At 43.8% G+C, this 27,721-nt stretch overlaps 1 protein-coding gene and 1 long non-coding RNA gene across 2 annotated transcripts in view; one reads left to right on the top strand and one right to left on the bottom strand.

The window, feature by feature from the left end:
• Positions 1-27,721, top strand: part of PPP1CC (protein phosphatase 1 catalytic subunit gamma) — a 56,909-nt gene that overhangs the window by 23,036 nt on the left and 6,152 nt on the right. The window contains exons 2-6 of the mRNA XM_077292774.1: positions 11,888-12,019; positions 12,902-13,132; positions 13,375-13,479; positions 20,317-20,540; positions 22,552-22,686. Of these exons, the coding sequence (XP_077148889.1) occupies positions 11,888-12,019; positions 12,902-13,132; positions 13,375-13,479; positions 20,317-20,540; positions 22,552-22,686 (827 nt within the window). The remainder of the gene's footprint in view (positions 1-11,887; positions 12,020-12,901; positions 13,133-13,374; positions 13,480-20,316; positions 20,541-22,551; positions 22,687-27,721) is intronic.
• On the bottom strand, positions 21,051-22,197 carry LOC143809773 (uncharacterized). Its single transcript, XR_013222451.1, has 3 exons — positions 21,629-22,197; positions 21,561-21,594; positions 21,051-21,093 (listed from the first exon to the last, which is right to left on the bottom strand). It is a non-coding gene; the product is annotated as an uncharacterized LOC143809773 (long non-coding RNA).

The raw sequence follows: 27,721 nt of genomic DNA on the forward strand, positions 1-27,721 counted from the left end.
ATGGCCCCATAAGGTGCTCCATAGATTATGCCCCATACAATTCGGCATAAAGGCTGATGGCCCCATAAGGTGCTCCATAGATTATTCCCCATACAATGCTGTATAAAGGTTGATGGCCCCATAAGATGCCCCATAAAATGCTCCATAGGTTATTCCCCACATGCTGCGATTAAAATAAAAAAATCACATACTCGCCGCTCAGGCCCCCGGCACTTGCGATATTCACCTTCCCCGTTCCACTGCTGCGTTCCACTCTGTCTTCCGGCTCTCTGACTGTTCAGGCAGAGGGCGCTCACTGAACACGTCTTCGCGCCCTCTGACCTGAACAGTCGCAGGCAGAGGACACGGAAGACGGAGCGGCGCCCGGCAGTGGAACGGGGACAGGTGAATATTGGAATGCTCACCCTCCCCGTTATACTCACCTGCTCCCGACGCGGTTCCTGGCAGCGTCTCACTGTCAGATGGTCTCCGGGAGCAGGCAGCTTCTTCCTATGTTTAGCGGTCACATACCGCTAATTAATGAATATGCGTCCATATTCATTACTTTAATGAGCGGTACCACGACACGTTCACTTTTTCGGTACTATTAAAGTCTTATGGCCCTGTCGGCACATACATTAAAGGGAACCAGTCACCCCCAAAATCGAAGGTGAGCTAAGCCCACCGGCATCGGGCTTATCTACAGCATTCTGTAATGCTGTAGATAAGCCCCCGATGTATCCTGAAAGATGAGAAAAAGAGGTTACATTATACTCACCCTGGGGCGGTCCCGTCCGATGGGCGTCGCAGTCCGTTCCGGGGCCTCCCATCTTCTTACGATGACATCCTCTTGTCTTCACACTGCGGCTCTGGCACATGCGTACTTTGTCTGCCCTGTTGAGGGCAGAGCAAAGTAGTGCAGTGCCCAGGCGTCGGGAAAGGTCAGAGGCCCAGCGCCTGCGCACTGCAGTACTTTGCTCTGCCCTCAACAGGGCAGACAAAGTGCGCCGGAGCTGCAGCGTGAAGACAAGAAGTCGTCATCCTAAGAAGATGGGAGGCCCCGGACCGGACTGCGACGCCCATCGGACCGCCCGCCCAGGTGAGTATAATCCAACCTCTTTTTCTCATCTTTCAGGATACATCGGGGGCTTATCTACAGCATTACAGAATGCTGTAGATAAGCCCCCGATGCCGGTGGGCTTAGCTCATCTTCCATTTTGGGGGTGACAGGTTACCTTTAAAGTCCCGGGAGCAGTCTGTGACCGCTCCTGGCACTTGCTGCCGGGTGTCAGCTGTGAGAATCAACTGACACTCGGCCGCACAATACCAGTGTGCAGCCGATCGCTATGACGTACTATTCCGTCCATGGGAAGTAAGTCCCAGGTCACATGGATTGAATATTACGTCTGATGGCAGAAAGGGCTTAAAAGTGCGTCTTTCTCTGAAACGACAAAAACTGTATATGTGGCTGTGATGCTTTGAGAAGAATGTATGGATGATGCACTGTTATCTGGATGCTGTTCTGTAATGGGGGTTCTATAGACGACCCTGATGTGTGCATGTCTGTGGCTGACAAGCTAAGCATGTATATTCATATTAAGGAGGGGGTTGAGTATGTGTGCTTAAATATAAGCCACCTTTTTACTTCTAGTATGAAGTTTGCATGTGTAATAATGATTTTTTTCCCATTGGCATTTAGAAAAGCAGCCTGACCTATTAGAGAAAGTGGTGGGGCAGAACAGTGAAAGATGTTTTATTGACAAAGCAGAGCCTCTGTCCAGTGACTCTACATTAAGTTTCTGTAACAGCAGTCTGATCATGTGAACAGATTTCAGTTTCTGAGAGCAGGACACAAGCAAATGCTGCATCCTAGAGTATCCCTCCGGACCCTCCATCCACAGTCTCACTCCTGACAGCCCCATAAGATAAATAGAACTCTCATTGCAGGCACTCCTCTCAGGCCAAGGCATGGCAGGGATTGTTTCTGTCACTCCTTCCGCTGTCTCCTGACCTGATAGACAGATAACAACTCTCTCAGATGCTGCAAATCACCTGCATTACATACAACTTATCCAGTACTCGCCTGTAGATGTACAAAGCAGAAATGGTAGACTACAGACACACTGAAATCTCTGGAGCTAAAAACTGCGTCTTTATAGTCAGAAAAATATGGTAATTACTTTTTTTTTAATTATTTGATGACTGGATTACAGTACCTGTTCTGATGGGATGGCTTATAGTGTTTGTTATTCTCCCTCATTTAACAAAGATTAACCATGCATCTAATTTGTATGGGGACTTGCTGATTCTTCCAACCTACAAAGGATAGGACACAATGAATTTTAGGATATTCCCATTTTAGTTAATGATTGCCATCAATAAATGATAGCTAGTGGTCTAAAAACCCCTATTATTCCTGTACCCTGGCTGTTCTGGGAACTGCTGCTGACAGAATATATGGTTGGCAGTTATGTCATTTGAACAAGTGTTATCTAAAATACATGGGCACTTTAAGGTGCATACACAAAAAAGTGTGTGTGTGTATATATAATATATAAATGTTTTTTGTTTTTTTTTTCTTTTAACAGCATGTCAATTTTTTTCTGATTTGTTGCAGATCCTTTTCCTGTTCGCTGCAATTGGGGAGTTAAAGGGGATTTGCCATCATTGTAAACACTTTCTATTTAAAATATCTTAGAAAAACAATTACCTTTTCAAATACAATTCATTTTTCAATGACATCCTGATAACGATATGTCTTGTCCAATAGCAGGCTACCCCTGCCCAGTCAGGCGATTGCAGATTTTTTTTAAATGTAATCAATGGGTTATATGTGTTGAGACCGAGAAACTCTCAAAATCCTCAAAAATCAAATCGGTATCTTTATATAAGGAAAGATAGCGCTGTCTGTCTGTACTGTCATCGAGAACCGATAATGAGCACTTCTTCCATGACGCTTTCTGCTGACTTGTACTGAGTATGCCCCAGTCCCAGCATTGTTCTATAATGTGTGCAAACTGTGACTAGGGATGCCCTGACTCATTATAAGAACTGGCTCCTGTAATTCAGGTTAGTCTAGATAAGTGTACAAATCTGAATGTGTATACTGTGATTAGGGATACCCTGATTCAGTGTGGACAGTGGCTTCTGTCATCAGACTAGTCATATGTTAGATCTGTGGTAAGTAAGAGGTCAGCAATATACGTGTGGAATTAATCTATGAAGGGATATACTGGGGCTCACCGATGGTGAGCTGGCCACCATTTTAAGTTTCTTACATCTGCAAGGAGTTTGTATGTTCTCCCCGTGTTTGCATGAGTTTCCTCCAGCTTGTTCGGTTTCTTCCCACACTCCAAATACATACCGATATGGAATTTAGATTGAGCCCCAATGGGGACAATGATGATGTCTGCAAAGCGCTGTTGAATATGATGGTGCTGTATAAGTAAGCATAGTAAATAAATCTTATGGTGCCAACTATTGCAGCAAGGCAGGGACCTAGATTAAAGGGAACCTGTCACCCTGTTTTTTCAATATGAGGTAAAAATAGTGTTCTAGTAGGGCCTGAGCTGTGCTGTACAATAGTGCCTTTATTATCCCCTGATTCCCCACCTTTGCTGCCAAAATACCTTAGTAAAGTCGCCGTTTTCAGCTGTCAATCACACAGGTCTGGTCAAATGGGCATGGTGAAATCGCTGTTTCTCCCCCACCTCTTGCTTTTCTTCCCGGCGTTGGCGTAGTGGTTCGTGCATGTGCAACAGCCGAATGCACTGCGCTGCGGCAGAAAAAGAGCGCGATCTGCGCTATTCAACGGTTTATCGGCGGCGGCCATCTTCCTGAGGCCGCGCATGCGCAGATGGAGTGCTCTGCTTCCCGGGGCTTCAGGAAAATGGCCATGCGTGCGCAGATGGTGATTGCAGCGGCCGTTTTCCTGAAGCCGAGTTCGCATCTCGGCTTCAGGAAAATGGCCGCCGCGATCTCCATCTGCGCACGCACTGCATCCCGCGGCCATTTTCCTGAAGCCCCGGGAAGCAGAGCACTCCATCTGTGCACGTGCTGCCTCAGGAAGATGGCCACGGATAAACCGTTGAATACTGCAGATCGCGCTCTTTTTCTGCCGCTGCGCAGTGCATTCGGCTGTTGCGCATGCGCGAACCACTACGCCAACGCCGGGGAGAAACAGCGATTTCACCACGCCCATTTGACCAGACCTGCGTGATTGACAGCTGAAAACGACGACTTTACTAAGGTATTTTGGCAGCAAAGGTGGGGAATCAGGGAATAATAAAAGCACTGTTGTACAGCACAGCTCAGGCCCTATTGAACACTATTTTTACCTCATATTGAAAAACGGGGTGACAGGTTCCCTTTAAGTTACATTGCATTTTTGAGAACTTGTACAGCTTTGACATAGTGGCAAGGCCTACGGTATGTAAAGGCTTATCCCATACTTCAGTATTAGGTCAGCATTTTGTGTTTGTATGTCAGAACTAAAACTTACAGAGAAAAACTCTTATGTTCCCACGGTCAGTAAACACTGCCGGTTGGATGCTGCGTACATCCGCAGCGTCCAACCCGCAGCGGCCAGATGTTACATCTTAGTGTTAGGGATTTCAAGAAATCCCATCTCCACTATGCGTACACGGATGCCTCTGGCTTCCTTGTGGAGACGGACATGCGGCGCATCTTTCCAGACCGCAGCATGTCTATTTATCTTGCGGAGACACTCAGGCTCTGCAAGATAAAGATCACCATTCGGATGTATTCGGCGTGGTGATTACGAACGGTTCAATGAACACATGTGAAATCACCTGCGTTCATAAGCCGGCAGCGCTTTGGACGGAGCGGACATGTGCTGTGTCCAAAGCGCTGCCGTTTACTGACCGTGGGAACATACCCTTAGGGTAGATGCACACGGTCAGTAAACACTGCGGGTTGGATGCTGTGTACTTGAGCAGCGTCCAGCTCATAGTGTCCAGATGTTACAGCAGAGTGGATGGGATTTCAAGAAATCCCATGTCCACTATGCGTCCAGAGACACCCACGGCTTAACCTGCGGAGACTGACACGCTGTGCTTCTTTCCAGACCGCTTCATGTCTATTTATCTTGCTGAAGTTCCCTTCTCCGCAAGATAAATTTCACCCGTACAGTTCAGTGAACACATGTGGATTCACCAGCGTTCAATAGACGGCAGCACTTTGGACGCAGCGGACCTGTGCTGCATCCAAATCACTGCCAATTAATGAACTTCTGCACATACCCTAAATGACTCTTCTGTGTTTTGTCAACACTCCTTGTTTTAGCATACAAATACTGATCAAAATTACTGATGTGTGAATAAAGCCTAATAATAATACAGAAGACTTACTCGTATGTATCTGTGTCTCTACATACATACAAATTGCTCTTGTCTCCTTGAAGCCCCATGTGACATTTGTTACTTGCACATTCTGATTGCTGGATGCTGATTATTGCATAGTCACAAGGCCCCTCCCTATTTTGCTGACCTTCTGATCCCACATTATAAGGAACTTATTAAGAATTTCTATGATACTTAGTTATAATTATCCTTGTCTATTTTTCTCCTCTTTGTGTGTTTGGGACCTTAAAGGGAATTTGTCCTATCTGAACTATTTATTAATATGGGCATGTTAGTCAGCTGAGGAGAGTGATACCTGTATGCCTTATATCAGATGCCTTACTGTTGAGAAATCATCTTTGAGCATTTTATTTAAGTTACCTCTTCCAGGCTTTGGGGCAGACACTGCCTGGAAGATAAGTTTGCCTCCAGAGATTACTGTATTTTTTGGATTAAAAGACACACTTTTTTCCCCTCAAATTTGGGAGAAAAATGGGGGTCCGTCTTATAATTAGAGTTGTAGTTGTGATGGAGCGGAGTCCCAGGGTCGCTGCTGCCTTAAAGGAAAGGTGCCGCAATATTGTTTTTGTATTAAAAATGATTGTTTATATAAACAATTATCTTTAATACAAAATTATTTTTTTTAACCTTAATATCTTTTTTATTATTAATAATTTTTGCAGCCACTGGGCGCCGCCATTTTGCTTTGCAGGAGTGTAAGAGTCCCAGCACGACATTTACACTCTGCATTTACGGCAGCCCTGTGCATAGGACTCAGCATCTAATTCTATCCTGTGTGATACTGACTGCTGAGCCGTGTATCTAATCCTCTCCTGTGTGATACTGACTGCTGAGCCGTGTATCTAATCCTCTCCTGTGTGATACTGTCTTCTGAGCTGTGTATCTAATCTTATCCTGTGTGATACTGACTACTGAGCCGTGTATCTAATCCTCTCCTGTGTGATACTGACTGCTGAGCCGTGTATCTAATCCTCTCCTGTGTGATACTGACTGCTGAGCCGTGTATCTAATCCTCTCCTGTGTGATACTGACTGCTGAGCCGTGTATCTAATCCTCTCCTGTGTGATACTGACTGCTGAGCCATGTATCTAATCCTATCCTGTGTGATACTGTCTGGTGAACCGTGTATCTAATCCTCTCAGGCACTCCTCTCCCCCCTGCATATCTTTTCCCATTACACACACAACTCAATGCATGCGATAACAGGAGCTGCAGGGGTCATGCTGTATTATGGCATTATGTGAGATCTATATGACGGTATTATGTGATCTGTATGGTGGTGATTATGCTTGATCAGTATTGTGAGAATTATACGGTGGTATTGTGTGTGATCTATATGGTGGTATTATGTGAGAACACTGGCAGTATTATGTGTGATCTATATGGCGGTATGTGAGAACACTGGCGGTATTATGTGTGATCTATATGGTGGTATGTGAGAACACTGGCAGTATTATGTGTGATCTATATGGCGGTATGTGAGAACACTGGCGGTATTATGTGTGATCTATATGGTGGTATTATGTGAGAACACTGGCAGTATTATGTGTGATCTATATGGTGGTATGTAAGAACTGTATGATGGTATTGTGTGTGATCCATATGGCTGTATTATGTGTGCTCTATATGGTGGTATGTGAGAACTGTATGACAGTATTGTGTGTGATCTATTTGATGGTATTGTGTGTGATCTATATGGCGGTATTATGTGTGAGCTATATGGCAGTATTATGTGAGAACACTATGGCAGTATTATCTTCAGAAAGCGGACCCATTCTATGGTGGTTCTGGCTGAGCACCTGCTCGCGGGTCTGGGGTAATAGAGGGGGCAGCATGACCTCCAGTTAGGTGCAGTCAGGGCTGGTCAGGCTGCTGAAGAGAGGGGTCTCATTTTTATTGTTACTATATGGCTAAATTTCCTTCCCAGCGTCACCCCGTACTTCGCCTGTCGTCTCACTTTCACACATCACCAGGACAGGATGGAGAAGACAGGATCTGAGGAGGGGAATGGGGTCTGCATGCAAAGTCTGGATCAGAACAGGCCATCAATCCACAGAAATGTTTCCTGGATTTCTGTGGAGCAGACGGTCCATCCATGTGTATAAAAGACAGTGCTCTATGTACAATCCCTGGCTGCTCCGCGCACCAAACAGGGGGCCCCCATAGACCAGCACACTGCTCTCCTGAAATACTCTGCGCTGCGGTCACCCTGCTCCCTCCACCACATATCTCCCAGAATCCTTGCTGGCTGCCATCCTCGGTGACTGTCTACTTGTCAGTGTAAGGCTGCTTTCACACTAGCGTCAGTACGGGCTCGTCGCAGTGCGTCGGGCCGACGTACCGACGCATGCTGTGAAAGAAATGCCCGACGTGGTATTGGATGTAGTCTTACGACGCTTCCGCTGCCCCATTGTAAGGTCCGGGGAGGAGGGGGCGGAGTTTCGGCTGCGCATGCACGGTTGAAAATGGCGGACTCGACGCACAAAAAAACCGTTACATGTAATTTTTTTTGTGGCGGTGGTCCGCCAAAACACGACTCAACCGTCGCACGGTGGTTGCGACGTGTGGCAATACGTCGCAATGCGTCGGTAATGTTAGTCTATGGGGAAAAAACACATCCTGCAGACAACTTTGCAGGATGTGTTTTGCAGGATGTGTTTTATCTCCTGAACGACGCATTGCGACGTACAGCCAACAACGCTAGTGTGCAAGTAGCCTAAGGCTGCCGTCACACGTTCAGTATTTGGTCAGTATTTTACCTCAGTATTTGTAAGCCAAGACCAGGAGTGGCTGATAAATGCAGAAGTGGTGCAGATGTGTCTGTTATACTTCTCCTCTAATTGTTCCACTCCTGGTTTTGGCTACAAATACTGAGGTAAAATACTGACCAAATACTGATAGTGTGACGGCAGCCTTACTCTGCAGTCACCAACAAAATGGCTGCTCACTGGGTTCCTGAATATCATCCTCTTATCCCTTAGCAGACACCCAGAAGGGAAGGAGAGGAGACATCACACACGTCAGCAGACTCCGCCCATAATTACTGCAGTGCTGTAATGTGAGCTTGTTGTACACGAGGTTTTTCTGAAATTTCAGCAGCTGCTCCCCCTAGTGTTTAAAAGTGGAAATTCCAAAACTTTTCAAATTATTTTTCATATTTTACTAAATTATAAACAAATGATAATAATTTTTAAGAAAATGTAAACATTAATTCTTTACATTTTTACAATTTCTGTAAAAAAAAATTTTTTGATGGCACCTTCCCTTTAAGCTTCTGGCAGGAGTTGGGCGATGGCTGCGGGCCCCAGGCTAGTACGGCGAGGTGTTCGGCAGTGCCGAGCCCTGTACTTTCTATACTCTGTGTATTTTGGGTAAATGGCCGTCGTGAGGCGGCGCATGCGCAAATTGAGATCTCTCCACCGAATTTGAAACGATGGAACATCTCGTCGTGTCAGTCTGCGGCCTGCAGCCATGGCCCGACTCCTGCTACTGCCGAACACACCGTCCTACCAGTCTGGAGCCTGCAGCATCTTCTGCCTCCGCCAGCAGCGACCCTGCCACCTAGGACCCCTCTCCACCACTGCTGCCCCCCCCAAGTAAGCTACCGCACGATTTTATATAAAACAAAAATTTTTTTTCATATTTTCCTCCCTGAAATTTGGATTGCGTCTTGTAAGCCGCAAAATACGGTATTTTACACAGAGGGCGAGTTACCAGTGTGAGACAAGTAACTAACGCAGAACAGAGAGATGAAATTCATCTTGAAAACACATTTTTTGCTTCTCTCTGACCTCTGCTATATTGCAACAATATTGAAGCCCGGTCTGCCTGTGAGCTGAAGCTGAGAGGAATCTGCAGATGTGTCAGGTATAATCGCACATAGCTCTGCAGAGAGTGACCATCACACTGGTAACCCCCCTTAATGTAAAATAATCTCTGGAGGCAGAGTTATCTTCTGTCAGCTTTAGTGTACAGCTGACAGCTGCTGGATTTTCACCTGTATGGTGATGCTATGCTCTTATATCTCAGGTCAGTAAAAAAGATGTATTGACGGTCATTAAGGGGTTAACTCCAGGTTTTTGAGGGCCCCGGGTGAAAGAGTCTCAGTGGGCCCCCCTCTTTAACACATACCACGATTCATGATGCACAGATACAGCAGAGAAATATAGCACAGCCAAGTAGCATACAGCCCATGTAGTATATAGCCCAGCCACGTAGTATATAGCCCAGCCCATGGAGTATCTAACACAGCCCACGTAGTATATACAGGTCCTTCTCAAAAAATTAGCATATAGTGTTAAATTTCATTATTTACCATAATGTAATGATTACAATTAAACTTTCATATATTATAGATTCATTATCCACCAACTGAAATTTGTCAGGTCTTTTATTGTTTTAATACTGATGATTTTGGCCTACAACTCCTGATAACCCAAAAAACCTGTCTCAATAAATTAGCATATCAAGAAAAGGTTCTCTAAATGACCTATTACCCTAATCTTCTGAATCAACTAATTAACTCTAAACACATGCAAAAGATACCTGAGGCTTTTAAAAACTCCCTGCCTGGTTCATTACTCAAAACCCCCATCATGGGTAAGACTAGCGACCTGACAGATGTCAAGAAGGCCATCATTGACACCCTCAAGCAAGAGGGTAAGACCCAGAAAGAAATTTCTCAACAAATAGGCTGTTCCCAGAGTGCTGTATCAAGGCACCTCAATGGTAAGTCTGTTGGAAGGAAACAATGTGGCAGAAAACGCTGTACAACGAGAAGAGGTGACCGGACCCTGAGGAAGATTGTGGAGAAGGACCGATTCCAGACCTTGGGGAACCTGAGGAAGCAGTGGACTGAGTCTGGTGTGGAAACATCCAGAGCCACCGTGCACAGGCGTGTGCAGGAAATGGGCTACAGGTGCCGCATTCCCCAGGTAAAGCCACTTTTGAACCATAAACAGCGGCAGAAGCGCCTGACCTGGGCTACAGAGAAGCAGCACTGGACTGTTGCTAAGTGGTCCCAAGTACTTTTTTCTGATGAAAGCAAATTTTGCATGTCATTCGGAAATCAAGGTGCCAGAGTCTGGAGGAAGACTGGGGAGAAGGAAATGCCAAAATGCCTGAAGTCCAGTGTCAAGTACCCACAGTCAGTGGTGTGGGGTGCCATGTCAGCTGCTGGTGTTGGTCCACTGTGTTTCATCAAGGGCAGGGTCAATGCAGCTAGCTATCAGGAGATTTTGGAGCACTTCATGCTTCCTGGCACCTGCTCACAGTGCCAAAACCACTGGTAAATGGTTTACTGACCATGGTATTACTGTGCTCAATTGGCCTGCCAACTCTCCTGACCTGAACCCCATAGAGAATCTGTGGGATATTGTGAAGAGAAAGTTGAGAGACGCAAGACCCAACACTCTGGATGAGCTTAAGGCCGCTATTGAAGCATCCTGGGCCTCCATAACATCTCAGCAGTGTCACAGGCTGATTGCCTCCATGCCACGCCGCATTGAAGCAGTCATTTCTGCCAAAGGATTCCCGACCAAGTATTGAGTGCATAACTGAACATTATTATTTGATGTTTTTTTTGTTTGGTATTAAAAAACACTTTTATTTGATTGGACGGGTGAAATATGCTAATTTATTGAGACAGGTTTTTTGGGTTATCAGGAGTTGTATGCCAAAATCATCAGTATTAAAACAATAAAAGACCTGACAAATTTCAGTTGGTGGATAATGAATCTATAATATATGAAAGTTTAATTGTAATCATTACATTATGGTAAATAATGAAATTTAACACTATATGCTAATTTTTTGAGAAGGACCTGTAACAATGTGGGCACCATATCCCTGTTTAAAAAAAAAAAAAAAAAGAATTAAAATAAAAAATAGTTATATACTCACCTTCCGTCGGCCCCGGGTTCCAGCCCAGGCGTTTACTGATGCTCCTCGCGGCGCTCCGGTCCCAAGAATGCATTGTGGTCTCACAAGATGATGACGTAGCGGTCTCGCGAGACCGCAATACATGGACCGGCGTGTCGCGAGGAGCAGCAGGAAAGGCGACAGAAGGTGAGAATATAATGATTTTTTATTTTTTTAACATTAGATCTTTTTACTATTGATGCTGCATAGGCAGCATCAATAGTAAAAAGTTGGTCACACAGGGTTAATAGCAGCGTTAACGGACTGCGTTACACCGCGGCATAACGCGGTGTAATGCAGCCATTAACCCTGTGTGAGCGCTGACTGGAGGGGGCACTGACTGAGAGTAGGAAGGGGCAAATTCGCTGCCGGACTGTGCCCGTCCCTGATGGCCGCGACCAATCAGCGACGCGGGATTTCCGTGACAGACAAAAGTGACCCTTAGAAGATTATATAGAAAACTTCCCAAGAAACTGTATGTATGCCAAAAATAGCATTGAAAACTACAAGAAATCCTGAAAGGTATTGCATGCATAATCACCGATAGATTTGAGTTACCTTCTTTAGCATACCAAGTGCTGTTTCAATTAATTTGTATTTATTTTTAGTAAGAGGATCAAAGCCTGGAAAAAATGTCCAGCTCCAAGAAAATGAAATTAGAGGGTTGTGCTTGAAGTCTCGTGAAATCTTCCTCAGTCAACCAATTTTGCTTGAACTTGAAGCACCTCTTAAAATCTGTGGTAAGTACATGTTTCATTTTACAGAATGTTTCCTGTAGATCTCTGTTAGTTAGAGAACCTGCTCATCCGCTGTAACTGCACTCCCGCCCTGACTGACAGCCCGTGCTGAGTCGAGTCCGCCCCTGTGACTGTGTTGGTGGTAATAAATGCATTTCTATACAATAAATACTGTTAGAGAATAATTTAGCTTTTGTGTCTCCATCTTCTCAGCCCCATATGTTGACATTCTTCAGGGAGCACAGCTGTGTGAGGGTGTTGTTTTTTTTTTTTTTTTTTTTGCATTACAAGCTGTAGTTTTCATTGGTCTGCAATATGGTACATTCGACTTTCAGATCTCACTAATATGCTCTTTGGGAGATACAGTCACAAACTTTTTTCTTTTTTTTTTTTTTTTTTTTTTTTTTTTACACCTTCTGATATTTACCATTTATTTATTTTTAGGAAAAGTGAGCAAAAACAGCAATTCTATTTTTTTTTTTTTTATCATGAGGGAACGGGAATATTTGATCCTTTGATCCCATTGGTAATACATTAGAATCTACCTGCAGTCCCCGCGTATGCAGCAGGAGCTTAGCCGTTTATTACTGCCGCCTCCCACTGCGGATGGCACAAACACCTTGTGACGTAACTGTGTGCCTGAATGCACTGAACTGCTTCTAGATGTACAGCTACGTCCTTTTTTCGGAAGGGTTTTAAAGTAGATGTGCACTATTTACACTACAATTGACTAACATATGTCTAGAGTGATAGAAAACTATACAAAGTGCAAAAAAAAAAAAAAAAGTAAATGCTTACACATCCTGGCTATCCGGTTTCTGCTTCACCTCCCCCCCCACACAGAGTTACAGGCTTGTGTTTATTTATACAAATTTGTCTTTACAGGTGATATACACGGGCAATACTATGATTTGCTTCGACTATTTGAATATGGTGGATTTCCTCCTGAAAGCAATTATCTATTTCTTGGTGACTACGTGGATCGAGGAAAACAGTCCTTGGAAACTATTTGTCTCCTTTTGGCATATAAAATAAAATATCCAGAAAACTTCTTCCTCCTTCGAGGCAATCATGAGTGTGCCAGCATTAACAGAATCTATGGATTTTATGATGAATGTAAGCATATTTTTGATGTTTGTGGCACTTAAAGCTGCTATGCAGTAGACTTGATTGGATTGTAATAATGTAAGTGAGACTTGATGCCATTAGCTTGGTTGAAGTCTGGTTCTCTTCCATGCCTGAAGAACAGATGGCTGAATTAGTGCATTTGGCTTGAGCTGCACCAGTATAACATTGTGTGATAGTGAATCATGTTTATACAAATGCGATTATATATAAATTGTCCATCTTCTTTTTAGGTAAACGAAGGTATAATATTAAGTTATGGAAAACCTTTACAGACTGCTTCAATTGCTTGCCAATAGCAGCAATAGTTGATGAGAAGATTTTTTGCTGTCATGGAGGCAAGTAAAACAAAAATCACCTTAGTGTACACATTGATTTGCAGTGTACCTGTTTCTAAGCCTGTGTAGCAGCACATGGTCTTTATGTGCTCATTATACTTGCCTTATGGTTTCAGTGTAGTGCATCACTTGCAGAGTAGACAAAAAAACTATGATCACAATGAGTAATACGTCCATCGATCTTAAGAATAAGGGTCCCTTGTCTACAATATGTTCATTAAAGCTTCATTCATAGTTTGTGGGACTTGCCAATATAGCTGAGCACTGTACACCTGGACTTTCACAATAATTTACATTATTCAAAAATAATGCGGTTATTGGAATGAATGTTTACCCCTTTAAGGGCGCAGCTAATTTTTCTCCAATTTTCAAAGACCACTCACTAACTTTCTTTTTCTGTCAACATACATGTATAGTGGCTCGCTTTTTGCAGAATGAGGTATAGTTTTGAAAGGCAGTCCTTTTTTATTATACAGGAAAATGGGGAGGGGGGGGGGGGTAAATGCAGTAAATTGGAGAAAAAGCAAAACTATTCCTTCACTGATCTTATTACAGCATTAGCTGTACTGTAAAATGACCTGGAAATATTATATTAGGCATATCTGAAAAACTGCTGCTAAGTGCCTTTAAAAATAAAAACTATTACACACTTTTTTTAATTTTGATCAGTTAACAAAATGCAAAGTGAACGACCCAAGTGAAATCTAAATTATGACGATATTTGGTATCACCAACTTTTGCCTTAGGAAAAGCATAATTTTCCCCTTCCCCCATGACCGCACCACCTGAGAGAGGGTATCCGCCCATCAAGGACAGGAAACCTACTGAATAAAAAGGCGGTACCTCTCCTCCGCATCAGTTTTGGTTCCCTGCCCTTGTGGGAACCTGAAAAAGAGTGGTACTTGACTTGCCCAGGAGGGTGTCCAGGAGGTCGGTGCGATGCCGTGCAGGCAGAGACCTCTTGGGACAACGTCTCTGGCCGACACGATGTCCCGGGACTGCGCTCGCTGGGGTTGCAGGAGTGCCCCGGCAAGGTGTGCCGGGATTCGCTTCTGGGTCCACGCACATGCGGGGTGTGGTGCCGGCGTGCCCTGGTGACGAGTGCACAGGAAAGCTAGGCTGCCTGGGTCTGCAGGACGGATATCTGGTACTTCCTGGTGACGTAGTGTGCCTTAAACTACTACTACTGCAGCCAATTCGGTAATGCGCATGCGAAGGGCTGGCTGAGGCTCCCTGCCCATATTGCGCCGGATTTAAAGGTTGGAAGTATGGGGCCATATGGAGGTGACCAGGGCCGTCCCGATATAAAAGGGGATGTGCCCAGGGTTATGGTGGCATTTCTAGGTCAGTCCTAACATGGATGGGCAGCAGCAGCAGTCACCACAGCAGCAGCCGACACCGGATCCATTAGAGCATCGCCAGCAGCGCCATCGTCAGGGGCACAATAGTGGCAGTTGGTCAAGCAGCTGGACCAGCCTGAAGAGCAAGGCAGGTCAGGAGCCCACTTCCAGGGGAGAACGTTCTTCTGAACCAATCCAGTCTCCATCTCTGGTACCCTAATTGATCAGCTAAAGGGTGAGTGATTTACATGAAAGTTCACCATATTAAACGGGTCCCCCTTTCTCTGTGTATTTTTTAATAGGAAAGGCCCTTGAAACGTAGCTTGAAGCAGAATGAGTGTGCTCTGTGCCGGGGAAGTTTACCCGGCACATATAGTAAAAGACTCTGTCCTGAATGCATACAGCAGACTGTCTCGGAGGAAATCTCTGAGTTTGCTATGGACCTGAAGGCCATAATTAGGACAGAAGTCATTAAAACACCTGCTGGAACATAGAGAGGAGGAACAGTCAGGACTACAGTCATGAGTCGGAGAGATCAGTAACATTAAAGGATAGGGAGGTTTTGAATTTCTCTGGTTCGTCCTTCTTTGATAATGACACTGGGGGTAGACCTTGTTTTCCAGCAGAAGACACGGGACAGGCTGGTTAGGGCAGTCAGGTCGACAATAGGCATAGCTGATCCCAAGACCACTAGAACAGTCCAGGACATTATGTTCGGCGGCTTGGAGTAGAGGAAAAGGCGGTCTTCTAAATGAAAGATCAAGATGCTCATTATTAGAGAATGGAAGAGGCTAGGGAGGAAGGGTCCACTACCATCTTTGTCAAAGAGGAGATATCCGTTTGACAAAGAAGAGGCAGGCATATGGGAGAAAACTCCTAACATTGATGTGGCAGTAGCAAAGTCAGTAAAAAATCTACATTGCCCTTTTGAAGACCTAGGGGCTCTTAAGGACCCCCTGGATAAGAAGGCAGAGGTTTTTCTGAAACAGACATGGGAGTCATCACCGAGGTTGTTAAAACCGCCATTAGCGGCAACCTGCACGCCCAGGTCTATGATGGTGTGGCTGCAGCAGCTTGAGGACCAACTCAAAAACACCGCTAGGGAGAAGGTCTTGGCAGACCTTCCACTGATGCAGGAAGCAGCTGCAATCCTGTCTGACTCCTCTGCAGATTCCGTCAGGTTGGCAGCTGGTCAGCAAATCTATCAAATGCCCGCAGAGCTCTGTGGCTCAAAAGCTGTCCAGGGGATGCCCAGTCCAAGGCTAGACTAAGTTCAGTCCCATGTGAAGGAAATATCTTTTCGGCCAGGCTCTGGATGATATCCTAGATAAAGCAGCTGATTAGAACAAGGGCTTTCCCAATGTGTCTCTTCCTCAATTCAAGAGTTCCTTTTGTAGGAGGAAGTATAACAGGAACAAACCCCTTAGGGAGCAAGGCAATTGGTAGCAGAAAAAATCAAGAAACAGAGGTTTCATGTTTGGGGGGCCCTCGGCAGAGAGCCGAAAACCCTGTAAGTGACGGGCTTCCCCAGGCGGGACAACCTTCCTCCTACCTGGGAGGAAATCTCAGCTAATACCTGGATCCCGAATATAATAAAATCAGGACTAAAACTGGCATTCAGGTCCACTCACAGGCCCAGCTTCAAAATCTTGTCCCTCAGTACTCTGAAGGAGCAACAGGCCCTAGAGGCAGACATGTTGGTCTTACTGCAGAAACGTGTTCTGGTAGAGGTGCCGGTTCAGCAGCAGGGGAAGGGGTTTTATTCTCCCCTGTTCCTGATGAGACCCGACCAGTCCTTCAGGACTGTTATCAACCTGCGAAGTCTCAACAAGTTTCTGGTCTACAGACAGTTCAAGATGGAGCCAATAAAATTGACAGTAAAGATCTTGTTCCCAGGCTGCTATGAGTGTCTTGGATTTGAAGGACGCATACTATCATGTCCCCATCCATCAGAGAGACCAGAAGTACCTGAGGGTAGCTAATCGGCAGATCAAAGGACGACTGCAGACAGCTGAGGCACATCCAGGCCACTCTGACTCTGCTTGGATGGATGATAAATATGGAGAACTCGAGACTGCAGCCCCTAAAGGTTCAGACTTTCTTAGGACTTATTTTGGATTCAGAGGAACAAACCTCTCTTCTACCGGAGGAAAAGAGCAGTATTTGTAGGCCTTGTATCAGCAACAGTTACCAACCCAGTCATGTCTCTGAGGAAGGCTATGTCTCTACTAGGAACAATGACTTCCTGTATTCCAGCAGTCCAGTGGGCCCAGATTCACTCCAGGACTTTACAACCGGATGTACTAGATGGAGAAAGAAGGGCTCGGAGGTCATATAGAGGGGAAATTTATACTTTCCCAAAGAGCAATCGACTTCATGGCCTTGTGGCTGGACTCGGGGAATCTGACGCAGGGAATTCTGTGGTCCTAGCAGGTATCAGACGTGATCGTGACGGATGCAAGTACAGAAGGATGGGGAGCTCATCTCAGGGATTGTATAGTCCAGGGGGTCTGGTCAGAAGCAGAAGTTGGCCATTCCTGAAACATGAAAGAGCTACTGGCAGTAAAAAGAGCAGTAGTAGAATTCTTTCCCCATCTAGAAGGGCACCACATTTGGGTAATGTCAGACAATCGGATGACAGTTGTCTATATCAACCATTGGGGGGGGGGCACAAGATCCCAGGCCCTGATGCTGCTTTCACAGTCAATTCTCCAGATCATGGAAGCACATCAATTGAAACTAACTGCACTGCATATAAAATGGAAGGACAACGAAGAAGCAGATTTTCTCAGCCGGAATACCCTGAAACGGGGGGAATGGGAACTGGAACCGCTAGTTTTTCAGCAGATTGTGGATCAATGGGGACAGCCAGAAATAGACCTATTTGTAAATAGGAAAACAAAGATGTGCTGCTCTTTGAACCCAAGAGAAGGACCGTATGCGGTGGATGCACTACAGATCCCTTGGGATTTCAGGCTGGCTTACGCATTTCCCCCTTAATGTTGATTCCGGGAGTCCTGAGGAAGATTCGGGGAGTGGGGAGTAAGGGTCATCCTCATTGCTCCTTTTTGGCCCAAGAGGCCATGGTTCTCATGGATGAGGAAAATGTTCTTATCAGACCCCTGGATTCTCCCAGATATTCCAGGTCTCCTCATGCAGGGCCCAGTGTTGCATCCTCAGAGGTCAGGTCTGCATTTTATGGCTTGGATTTTGAGAGGGCACTATTAATACAAAGGGGCTTCTCCCTGGCTTTAGTCACTACCTTGCTGCAGAGTAGGAAGGTGGTAACAACTAGAATATATGGCAGGATGTGGGCTAAATTCTTAGCTTGTTCAGGACAGTCGGTGGGCAAGGCAAGGTTCGAATTAAAGCTATATTGGAATTTCTTCAAAGGGGTATGGAGGTGGGCAGATCAGCATAGGTTTGGTCTGCATTTCAGCAAATAGAGTTGGGAATATGGCCAAGATTAATGGTGTCTTCGGTGCTGAGAATTACAGGCAGATAATTAGCTATCATGCAATGCTATCTGGTAGGTGTTTTGGTTCAAAATTTATTCTGAATTTGCCAAGCCTACATCCACAGATACGTGGTTAGTTTTCCAAGATGTTTGGAACAACTTCCCTGCTGAAATCTGAGAAACTGTGTGCATATGTAACTGGAAAAACTGATACTGTTTTGAACCCAAATGATGTTCACACCAAGTACTGATTTCAATTTGGATTTCTTTTGTTCATTCACTTTGCATTTTGGTAATTGATAAAAATGAACTATTAACACTTCCCTACTCTGCAGTATTTTTCCACATCTGAAAAAAACACAAAAATTGAGCTTGGTTTAAGTTGGTATACATACAGCATATAAACGCATTGTTCACATTGGCCATAAAGCATAGAATACCTATAAGAGACAAAATGAGCAGAAACCCTGTCGTAACTAAATAAGTAAAAAGCAAAAGTGCATTTAAATAACAGATCTTGGTAATACTGTTTTTGATCAAAAATAGCATGAAAGCCATCCCATCATCCACATCTGCCTGAACCGTTTTCACAGAAATGTATATGGAAAATTTGATTGCTATCTGAGACTATTAAATAACCAACATAGGAATACCTCGTTAACCTTGTTTCACAAATGTATAATGTACCTATCCACCACTTTGTATGGAATTAAGTGTAAACTGCTACACCATTATACAAGGCCTAATCGTATGATTCAAAGCATCCCGAATGTTCCTTTTTCATATTCAGGTGTAAAATATGTACCCTCACAAACAAGTGTGACTCTAAGAGTGATTTCACACTGCGTTCGGGCACCCGATCAGTGCCCCCCATGCAAAATGTTTTTTGAGCGTGTGCGCCAACGGGGCCATAAGCTATTATAATGGTGCCGGCAGAGGTAATGTGTGGTCTGACGTGCATCCTTTTCGGGTGTGTACGCCTACTGGAGACTGACAGTCAGACATAGTAGTAGATCCCTGACAGCCACTGAAAGGGTGCCTGAACGAAGTATGAAAGCACCCTAAGGCTGGGTTCACGTGAATAGGACTGTGCGAACGGCTCGTTGCTCTAAGGCAAAAAAATACATGTGTGTTGACCTAACATAACCCCAAAGCATCTTCAATTTGCTGAAAAATGTGTGTGACTTTGAAACACTGCTTCTTATGTATACTCTGCTTTAGGTCTCATTCAGATGCCTGATTTTCATGTTTTTGTACCATCTGTAATTTCAAAGAACCCATTATAATCTATGGAGCTGTTCATATGTCTGTGTTTTTTTTGTGTGCAAATAATGTCTGCAAAGGTTTTTTTTATTTGTTTTGAGTCATGGATCAAAATTTCCCATACAAGTCCATGAAAATCTCAGAGCGCACTGACCTTTATGCTTGTATAGCCAGGGCTGTGGAGTTGGTATAAAATGGGCCAACTCCTGACAATTTACAATAAATTGGGTACAGTAGTACAATGCATGATGTGCTGCGGAAATGTTTTCATAAGAATTTGGGAAAGCTATGATAGGTCCTAAAAATGTCTGTTCTGTTCCTGATCTAAGGATCTCTGCTTTTAGTTGAGATGAATCTGTGTTGTACTTTATCTGCATGCTCAGTAGGGGGCAGTGATGTGGAGTCAGAAGTTTGGCTTACTGACTCCACAGCATTTTACAGTTATTGTTATTGATGTCCCCATTGGGGCTCAGAATCTTAAGTTCCCTACCAGTATGTCTTTGGAGTGTCTGAATGAGATCTTTGGCTGGGTTCACACAAGTGAGAATTCTTGACAGTTATATCCATAAAGTGCAAATATGACACACATGACTGCATTCGTGTGCAGAAAGGCACGCGTGCGGTTTTGACATTTGGTACAGTTGAAGAAAAAGCACTCTTGTCTGTATGGGACTAGTGCATACTTCCATCTGTGTGCTGTCCATATTTAGTCTCCTGTGCCGACAGAATGAAATTATGCTAGTGTGAAGTGTCCCTAACAAATTCCTCTTTCAACAGGTTTATCTCCGGACCTTCAATCAATGGAGCAAATTAGGAGAATTATGCGTCCCACCGATGTTCCTGATCAGGGTCTATTGTGCGACTTGCTTTGGTCTGATCCTGATAAAGATGTTTTAGGTTGGGGTGAAAATGACAGAGGGGTATCCTTTACGTTTGGAGCAGAAGTTGTGGCAAAATTTCTTCACAAACATGATTTGGATCTCATTTGTCGAGCCCATCAAGTATGTGATGATTATATAATCCTAACAAATTTTACTGAAACCTTTTTGTGTATGTGTGTGTATGTGTGTGTGTGTATATATATATATATATATATATATATATATATATATTTTATTAGCATGTTGTGTTTGTGATGATGATGTTGGGCTGTTGTCTAGAAAAGCGGTCCCCAGCCTTTTTTGCCCGAGAGACTGGGTTCAAACAAGACCATTCTTCCATGGCAGGGTGGGGTAGGGCCAGGACTTTAGTCATATGGGGGCGGGGTTATGGAGGGAGTTGGAGTTTAGTGCATAGTTATAATTTAATTATGACATTTATATAGTATAATGACCCCACACATATAATCCTCCATATATATCATGATAGCCCCACAGATATAATCCCCATATATAGCATGATGGCCTCACACTTATAATCCCCCATATATAGCATGATGGGCCCACACTTATAATCCCCCATATATAGCATGATGGCCCCACACATACAATCCCGCCATATAGCATGATGGCCCCACACATACAATCCCCCATATATAGCATGATGGCCCCACACCTATAATCCCCCATATATAGCAAGATGGCCCCACACATACAATCCCGCCATATAGCATGATGGCCCCACACATACAATCCCCCATATATAGCATGATGGCCCCACACATACAATCCCCCATATATAGCATGATGGCCCCACACATACAATCCCCCATATATAGCATGATGGCCCCACACTTATAATCCCACATATATAGCATGATGGCCCCACACCTATAAGCCCCCATATATAGCATGATGGCCCCACACATACAATCCCCCATATATAGCATGATGGGCCCACACATACAATCCTGCCACATAGCATGATGGCCCCACACATACAATCCCCCATATATAGCATGATGGCCCACACTTATAATCCCCCATATATAGCAAGATGGCCCCACACATACAATCCCCCATATATAGCATGATGGGCCCACACATACAATCCCCCATATATAGCATATGATGGCCCCACACCTATAATCCCCCATATAGCATGATGGCCCCACACCTATAATCCCCCATATAGCTTGATGGCCCCACACCTATAATCCCCCATATAGCATGATGGCCCCACACATACAATCCTCACCTACTGTATTCTCACCCATCCCTTGTAGATTGTGAGCCTTCGCGGGCAGGGTCCTCACTCCTCCTGTACCAGTTATGACTTGTATTGTTTAAGATTATTGTACTTGTTTTTATTATGTATACCCCTCCTCACTTGTAAAGCGCCATGGAATAAATGGCGCTATAACAATAAATAATAATAATATAGCATGATGGCCCCACACATACAATCCCCCATATAGCATGATGGCCCCACACATACAATCCTCCATATATAGCATGATGGCCCCACAAAAGTACTGATAGATATATAATGCATATATATCTCAATCTGCTTCATTACCTGCTGCTCCAGTCGGGCCGCGGCTGCAGCACTACTATGGTCATGGGCGGGAGAGCAGAGTTTGCTCTCTGCCCACAGCTCTCTGCGTTCCCAGCTGCAGCCACACGTGCGTCGCAGCGTTTAGTTGATGAACGCTGCGTACGTGCGCCCCGGCCCGGTGTTAATGAATATCCAGGGCAGGCACTTGCAGTGTGCTCTGAGCCGCCTACATACTACTTATGAGTGTAGGACTTTGCTGTTGATTTAAAAAATTAACTTGATTTTGGAAGCTTGTGAAATCTTCATGTTAGACTGATTCTCAGTGAATTGATCTGTTTAAATGCCAAAATTGGAAGAGTTGTGCGAAGGCCTTAGTGCACAGAAAGCCAAAGTTCATGTTAGTTACCACCTAATCAGTACTGTGCAATCTGTTAAAAGAAAATGGCGAAGATCTTTTTCTGCATGTTCTTAAAGCAGAAATACAGGTTTATTTATGTTTATTTAAGTGTTCCCTAAAATTATTTTCTTGAAACTTGCTGTATTTTCACTTTTAAATGTATGTATTTTTATCTGCAGGTTGTTGAAGATGGATATGAGTTTTTTGCGAAAAGACAATTGGTAACACTTTTCTCTGCCCCAAACTATTGTGGGGAGTTCGACAATGCTGGAGCAATGATGAGTGTAGATGAAACGTTAATGTGCTCCTTCCAGGTATGTGAACCGATACATTTGAGTTTCCCTAATCTGGGCTAGATTCTGTACCCTTACAATCCATTACATGGATAAGACTTGTTACTGATGTTATGCCGAATCGTAGATTTCACGCTGAACAGTCTGCATGCACCTTCTTGTGATTGCGTTTAATAGGACTGTTTTGTTTTTTTAAAGCCACTAACAACTGAACAATAGCCCCTGCAATGTACGTATGTGCTAGGAAATGTGCAGCCTCAGAGCTTCTGTCTGGCCAAACTATCGGAGAAGACTCTTAAACTGTATAACTTTAACACCACAATCACAATTGGTGTTTTGGAGAGGACTTATCTCAGAAATGCAAAGGCATGTCATATGCTTTTTCATTGTTATCAAGAGTACATTTTGCAAGCAGCAGTGAGTGAAGAAAATGTTATGGTCGTGCTTCTCCTGTCCCATCCTGTTGGCAGCAATGAGCAGTTACCGCTGTTCTTCCAAAAAAGCCCACTTTTTAAGCAAGACCTCAAATGAAGAACAAGTGATCTAAGGGGCAGAGTTTCTCCTTGTGGAGAGTGACAAGACAGGTCTGAGTGAGAAGACTTGTATAAGCCATGCATCTTCCTTTTTGGGAAATTAAATAGGCAAATTTCCTCTTCAGAGAGGAAGAGGACTAGAACTTTAGGTGTCACTAGACTAGCCGTTCTGCATATCAGAGCCGTAAAATTTAAGAAAACATGCAGATGTTTATCATAAGGTTGAAAAAGTTAAAGCCTTGCTATGTGTAGCACAGGAGACCGTATGATCGCAACTTCTAGTCTCCCATGGAGACCATTGAAGCAGATGAAAACTAAAAAAAAATTTGTCTAAAAATATGAAAATTCAAATCACCCCTCCCCCATTCAAAATAATACAATAAAAAAATTACACCATATTTGGTAACGTCGCACTCAGAAACGCTGATCTATCAAAATATAAAAAAGAATACTTTCGGTAAACGGCATAACGAGAGAGAAATTAATGCCAGAATTTCGGTTTGTTTGTTTTTTTGGGTCGTTGCAATAATGCAATAACGGGCTATCAAAACACTATCTACTCCAAAATGGTATCAATAAAAATGTCAGCACAGCGCTCACCCAGCAACAGTACCTGAAAAATGTAGACGCTACAGGTCTCGGCAAATAATACCTTTTTTTTATTTTTTTTTTTTTCAAACTTTAGATTTTTTTGTCGCCACTTAAATAATAAAGAACCTATACATGTTTGGTATCTGTGAACTTGTAATGACCTGAAGAATCATAATGGTAGGTCAGTTTTAGCATTTCGTAAACATGGTAAAAAAAATTGTGGAATTGCACTTTTTTTTGGGGGGGGGGGGGCGCATGATGTTATAGTGTAAGATCGCCGATCTGACACTTTGCTATGCACTGTGTCAGATCGGCGATCTGACGTGCACAGCTCCTGGAGGATTCCCGGCGCCTGCTCTGAGCAGGCGCAGTGAAGCCACCTCCCTGCAGGACCCGGATGCCGCGACCATCTTGGATCCGGGCCTGCTGCAGGGAGGAGGAGGTAAGAGACCCTCGGAGCAACGCGATTACATCGCGTTGCTCTGGGGGTCTCAGGGAAGCCCGCAGGGAGCCCCCTCCCTGCGTGATGCTTCCCTATACCGCTGGAACACTGCGATCATGTTTGATCGCAGTGTGCCGGGGGCGGTCCGTGACGGATGTCAGCTGCGATAGTCAGCTGACACCCGGCTGCGATCGGCCGCGCTCCCCCCTTGAGCGCGGCCGATCGCATATGACGTACTATCCCGTCACTGGGAATTAAGTCCCAGGTCACCTTGACAGGATAGTACGTCATATGGGATTAAGGGTTTAAAGTCCAGCTGTGTTTAATAAAACTGATAGGACTTGATGTGGAAAGGCACACACCTGTCTATATAAGACCTCACAGTGCATGTCAGACCAAATGAGAATCTTGAGGTCAAAGGAACTGGCCAAGGAGCTCAGAGAATTGTGGCAAGGCACAGATCTGGCCAAGGTTACAACAGAATTTCTGCAGTACTCAAGGTTCCTAAGAGCACAGTGGCCTCCATAATCCTTAAGTGGAAGAAGTTTGGGACCACCAGAAGTCTTCCTAGACCTGGCCATCCAGCCAAACTGAGCAATCGTGGGAGAAGAGCCTTGGTGACAGAGGTAAAGAAGAACTCCAATATCACTGTGGCTGAGCTCTACTGTGCAGTAGAGAGATGGGAAAAAGTTCCACAAAGTCAACTATCACTGCCGCCCTCCACCAGTCGGGCCTTTATGGCGGAGTGGCCCGATGAAATCCTCTCCTCAGTGCAAGACATATGAAAGCCTGCATAAGTTGCTAAAAAACACATGGATTCCCAGACTATGATTCTCTGGCCTGATGTGACGAAGGTGGACCCTTTTGGTGATTCTAAGCAATATGTGTGGAGAAAACCAGGCACTGCTCATCACCTGCCCAATACAATCCCAACAGTGAAACATGGAGGTGGGAGCATCATGCTATGGGGGTGTTTTTCAGCTGCAGGGACAGGACGACTGGTTGTCATTTAAGGAAACATGAATGCGGCCAAGTACAGAGAGATCCTGGATGAAAACCTCTTCCAGAGTGCTCTGGACCTCCGACTTGGCCAAAGGTTCACCTTCCAACAAGACAATGATCGTAAGCACACAGCTAAGGAGTGGCTTCAGAACAACTCTGTGACCATTCTTGACTGGCCCAGCCAGAGCCCTGACCTAAACCCAATTGAGCATCTCTGGAGAGACCTGAAAATGGCTGTCCACCAACGTTCACCATCCAACCTGATGGAACTGGAGAGGATCTGCAAGGAAGAATGGCAGAGGATTCCCAAATCCAGGTGTGAAAAACTTGTTGCATCATTCTCAAGAAGACTCATGGCTGTACTAGCTCAAAAGGGTCTTCTCAATACTGAGCAAAGGGTCTGAATACTTATGACCATGTGATAGTTCAGTTTTTCTTTTTTAATACATTTGCAAAAATTTCTACATTTGTTTTTTTTCAGTCAAGATGGGTTGCAGAGTGTACATTAATGAGAAAAAAATTACCTTTGTTGAATTTTTCAAATGGCTGCAATAAACCAAAGAGTGAAAAATTTAAGAGGGTCGGAATACTTTCCGTACCCACTGTAGGTGTCAAAAATAAACTTTTTCATTCCTGTCATGTCACTTTGCATTAATTCCTGAAAAGCAAATGAAGGGTCAATAAACTACATGACAGCAGTTTTCTATATCATGGGGGGAAGAGGGGTGCTGTTTTTAGAATGGTATCACTTTTGGGGTTTTCATATATACTGCTCAAAAAAATAAATGGAACACTTAAACAACAGAATATAACTCCCAAGTAAATCAAACTTCTGTGAAATCAAACTGTCCACTTGGGAAGCATCACTGACAATCAATTTCACATGCTGTTGTGCAAATGGAATAGACAACAGATGGAAATTATTGGCAATTATCAAGACACACTCAATAAAGGAGTGGTTCTGCAGATGGGGACCACAGATCACATCTCAGTACCAATGCTTTCTGGCTGATGTTTTGGTCACTTTTGAATGTTGGTTGTGCTTTCACACTCATGGTAGCATGTGTCTGCACCAACCGTTAGAAATAGACTCCATGATGAGGTGGGTCTGAGTCTCGCACCATCCACCAACGTCATGTTGCACCACAGACTGTCCAGGAGTTGGCTGATGCTTTAGTTCAGGTCTGGGAGGAGATGTCGCCTCATCAGGAGCATGCTCAGGCGTTGTAGGGAGATCATACAGGCACTTGGAGGCCACACACACTACTGAGCATCATTTCCTTGTCTTGAGGCATTTCCACTGAAGTTAGATCAGCATGTAACTTCATTTTCCACTTTGATTTTTAGCATCATTCCAACTCCAGACCTCCGTGGGATATTAGTTGTGATTTACGGTGATAATTTTTATGTTTTATTATTCTCAACACTTTCCACTATGTAATGAATAAAGATTTACAACTGGAATATTTCATTCAGTGATATCTAGGATGTGGGATTTTAGTGTTCCCTTTATTTTTTTGACCAGTGTATATAGGACCCCCAAAGTCACTTCAAACTTGGATTGTCGCTCAAAAAAATTTAGTATATTTCCATGAAAAAATTACTGCTCCATTTTTAAACCTTCTAAAATGCTAACAGAACAAAAGAACATTTTACAAATTGTGCTGATGTAAAGCAGACGTGGGAAATGTTGTTAGTTTTTCTATGGTATAACTATCTGAATTAAAGGGATAATCATTCAAAGATTGAAAATTGCAAATTTTTTTCATTTTGTCATATTTGATATATTTTGTTTATAAAAAAAAATAAAAAAAAAATCGACCTAAATGTTCCATTAACCCCTTCACCCCCAAGGGTGGTTTGCACGTTAATGACCGGGCCAATTTTTACAATTCTGACCACTGTCCCTTTATGAGGCTATAACTCTGGAACGCTTTGACGGATCTTGGCGATTCTGACATTGTTTTCTTGTGACATATTGTACTTCATGTTAGTGGTAAAATTTATTCGATATAACTTGCGTTTATTTGTGAAAAAAATGGAAATTTGGCGAAAATTATGAAAATTTTGCAATTTTCCAACTTTGAATTTTTATGCCCTTAAATCACAGACATATGTCACGCAAAATACTTAATAAGTAACATTTCCCACATGTCTACTTTACATCAGTACAATTTTGGAACCAAAATTTTTTTTTGTGACGGAGTTATAAGGGTTAAAAGTTGACCAGCAATTTCTCATTTTTACAACACCATTTTTTTTTAGGGACCACATCTCATTTGAAGTCATTTTGAGGGGTCTATATGATAGAAAATACTCAAGTGTGACACCATTCTAAAAACTGCACCCCTCAAGGTGCTCAAAACCACATTCAAGAAGTTTATTAACCCTTCAGGTGTTTCACAGGAATTTTTGGAATGTTTAAATAAAAATGAACATTAAACTTTTTTTCACACAAAATTTATTTCAGCTCCAATTTGTTTTATTT

This window comes from Ranitomeya variabilis, chromosome 1, assembly GCF_051348905.1.
Source record: "Ranitomeya variabilis isolate aRanVar5 chromosome 1, aRanVar5.hap1, whole genome shotgun sequence".
NCBI classification, from domain to species: domain Eukaryota; kingdom Metazoa; phylum Chordata; class Amphibia; order Anura; family Dendrobatidae; genus Ranitomeya; species Ranitomeya variabilis.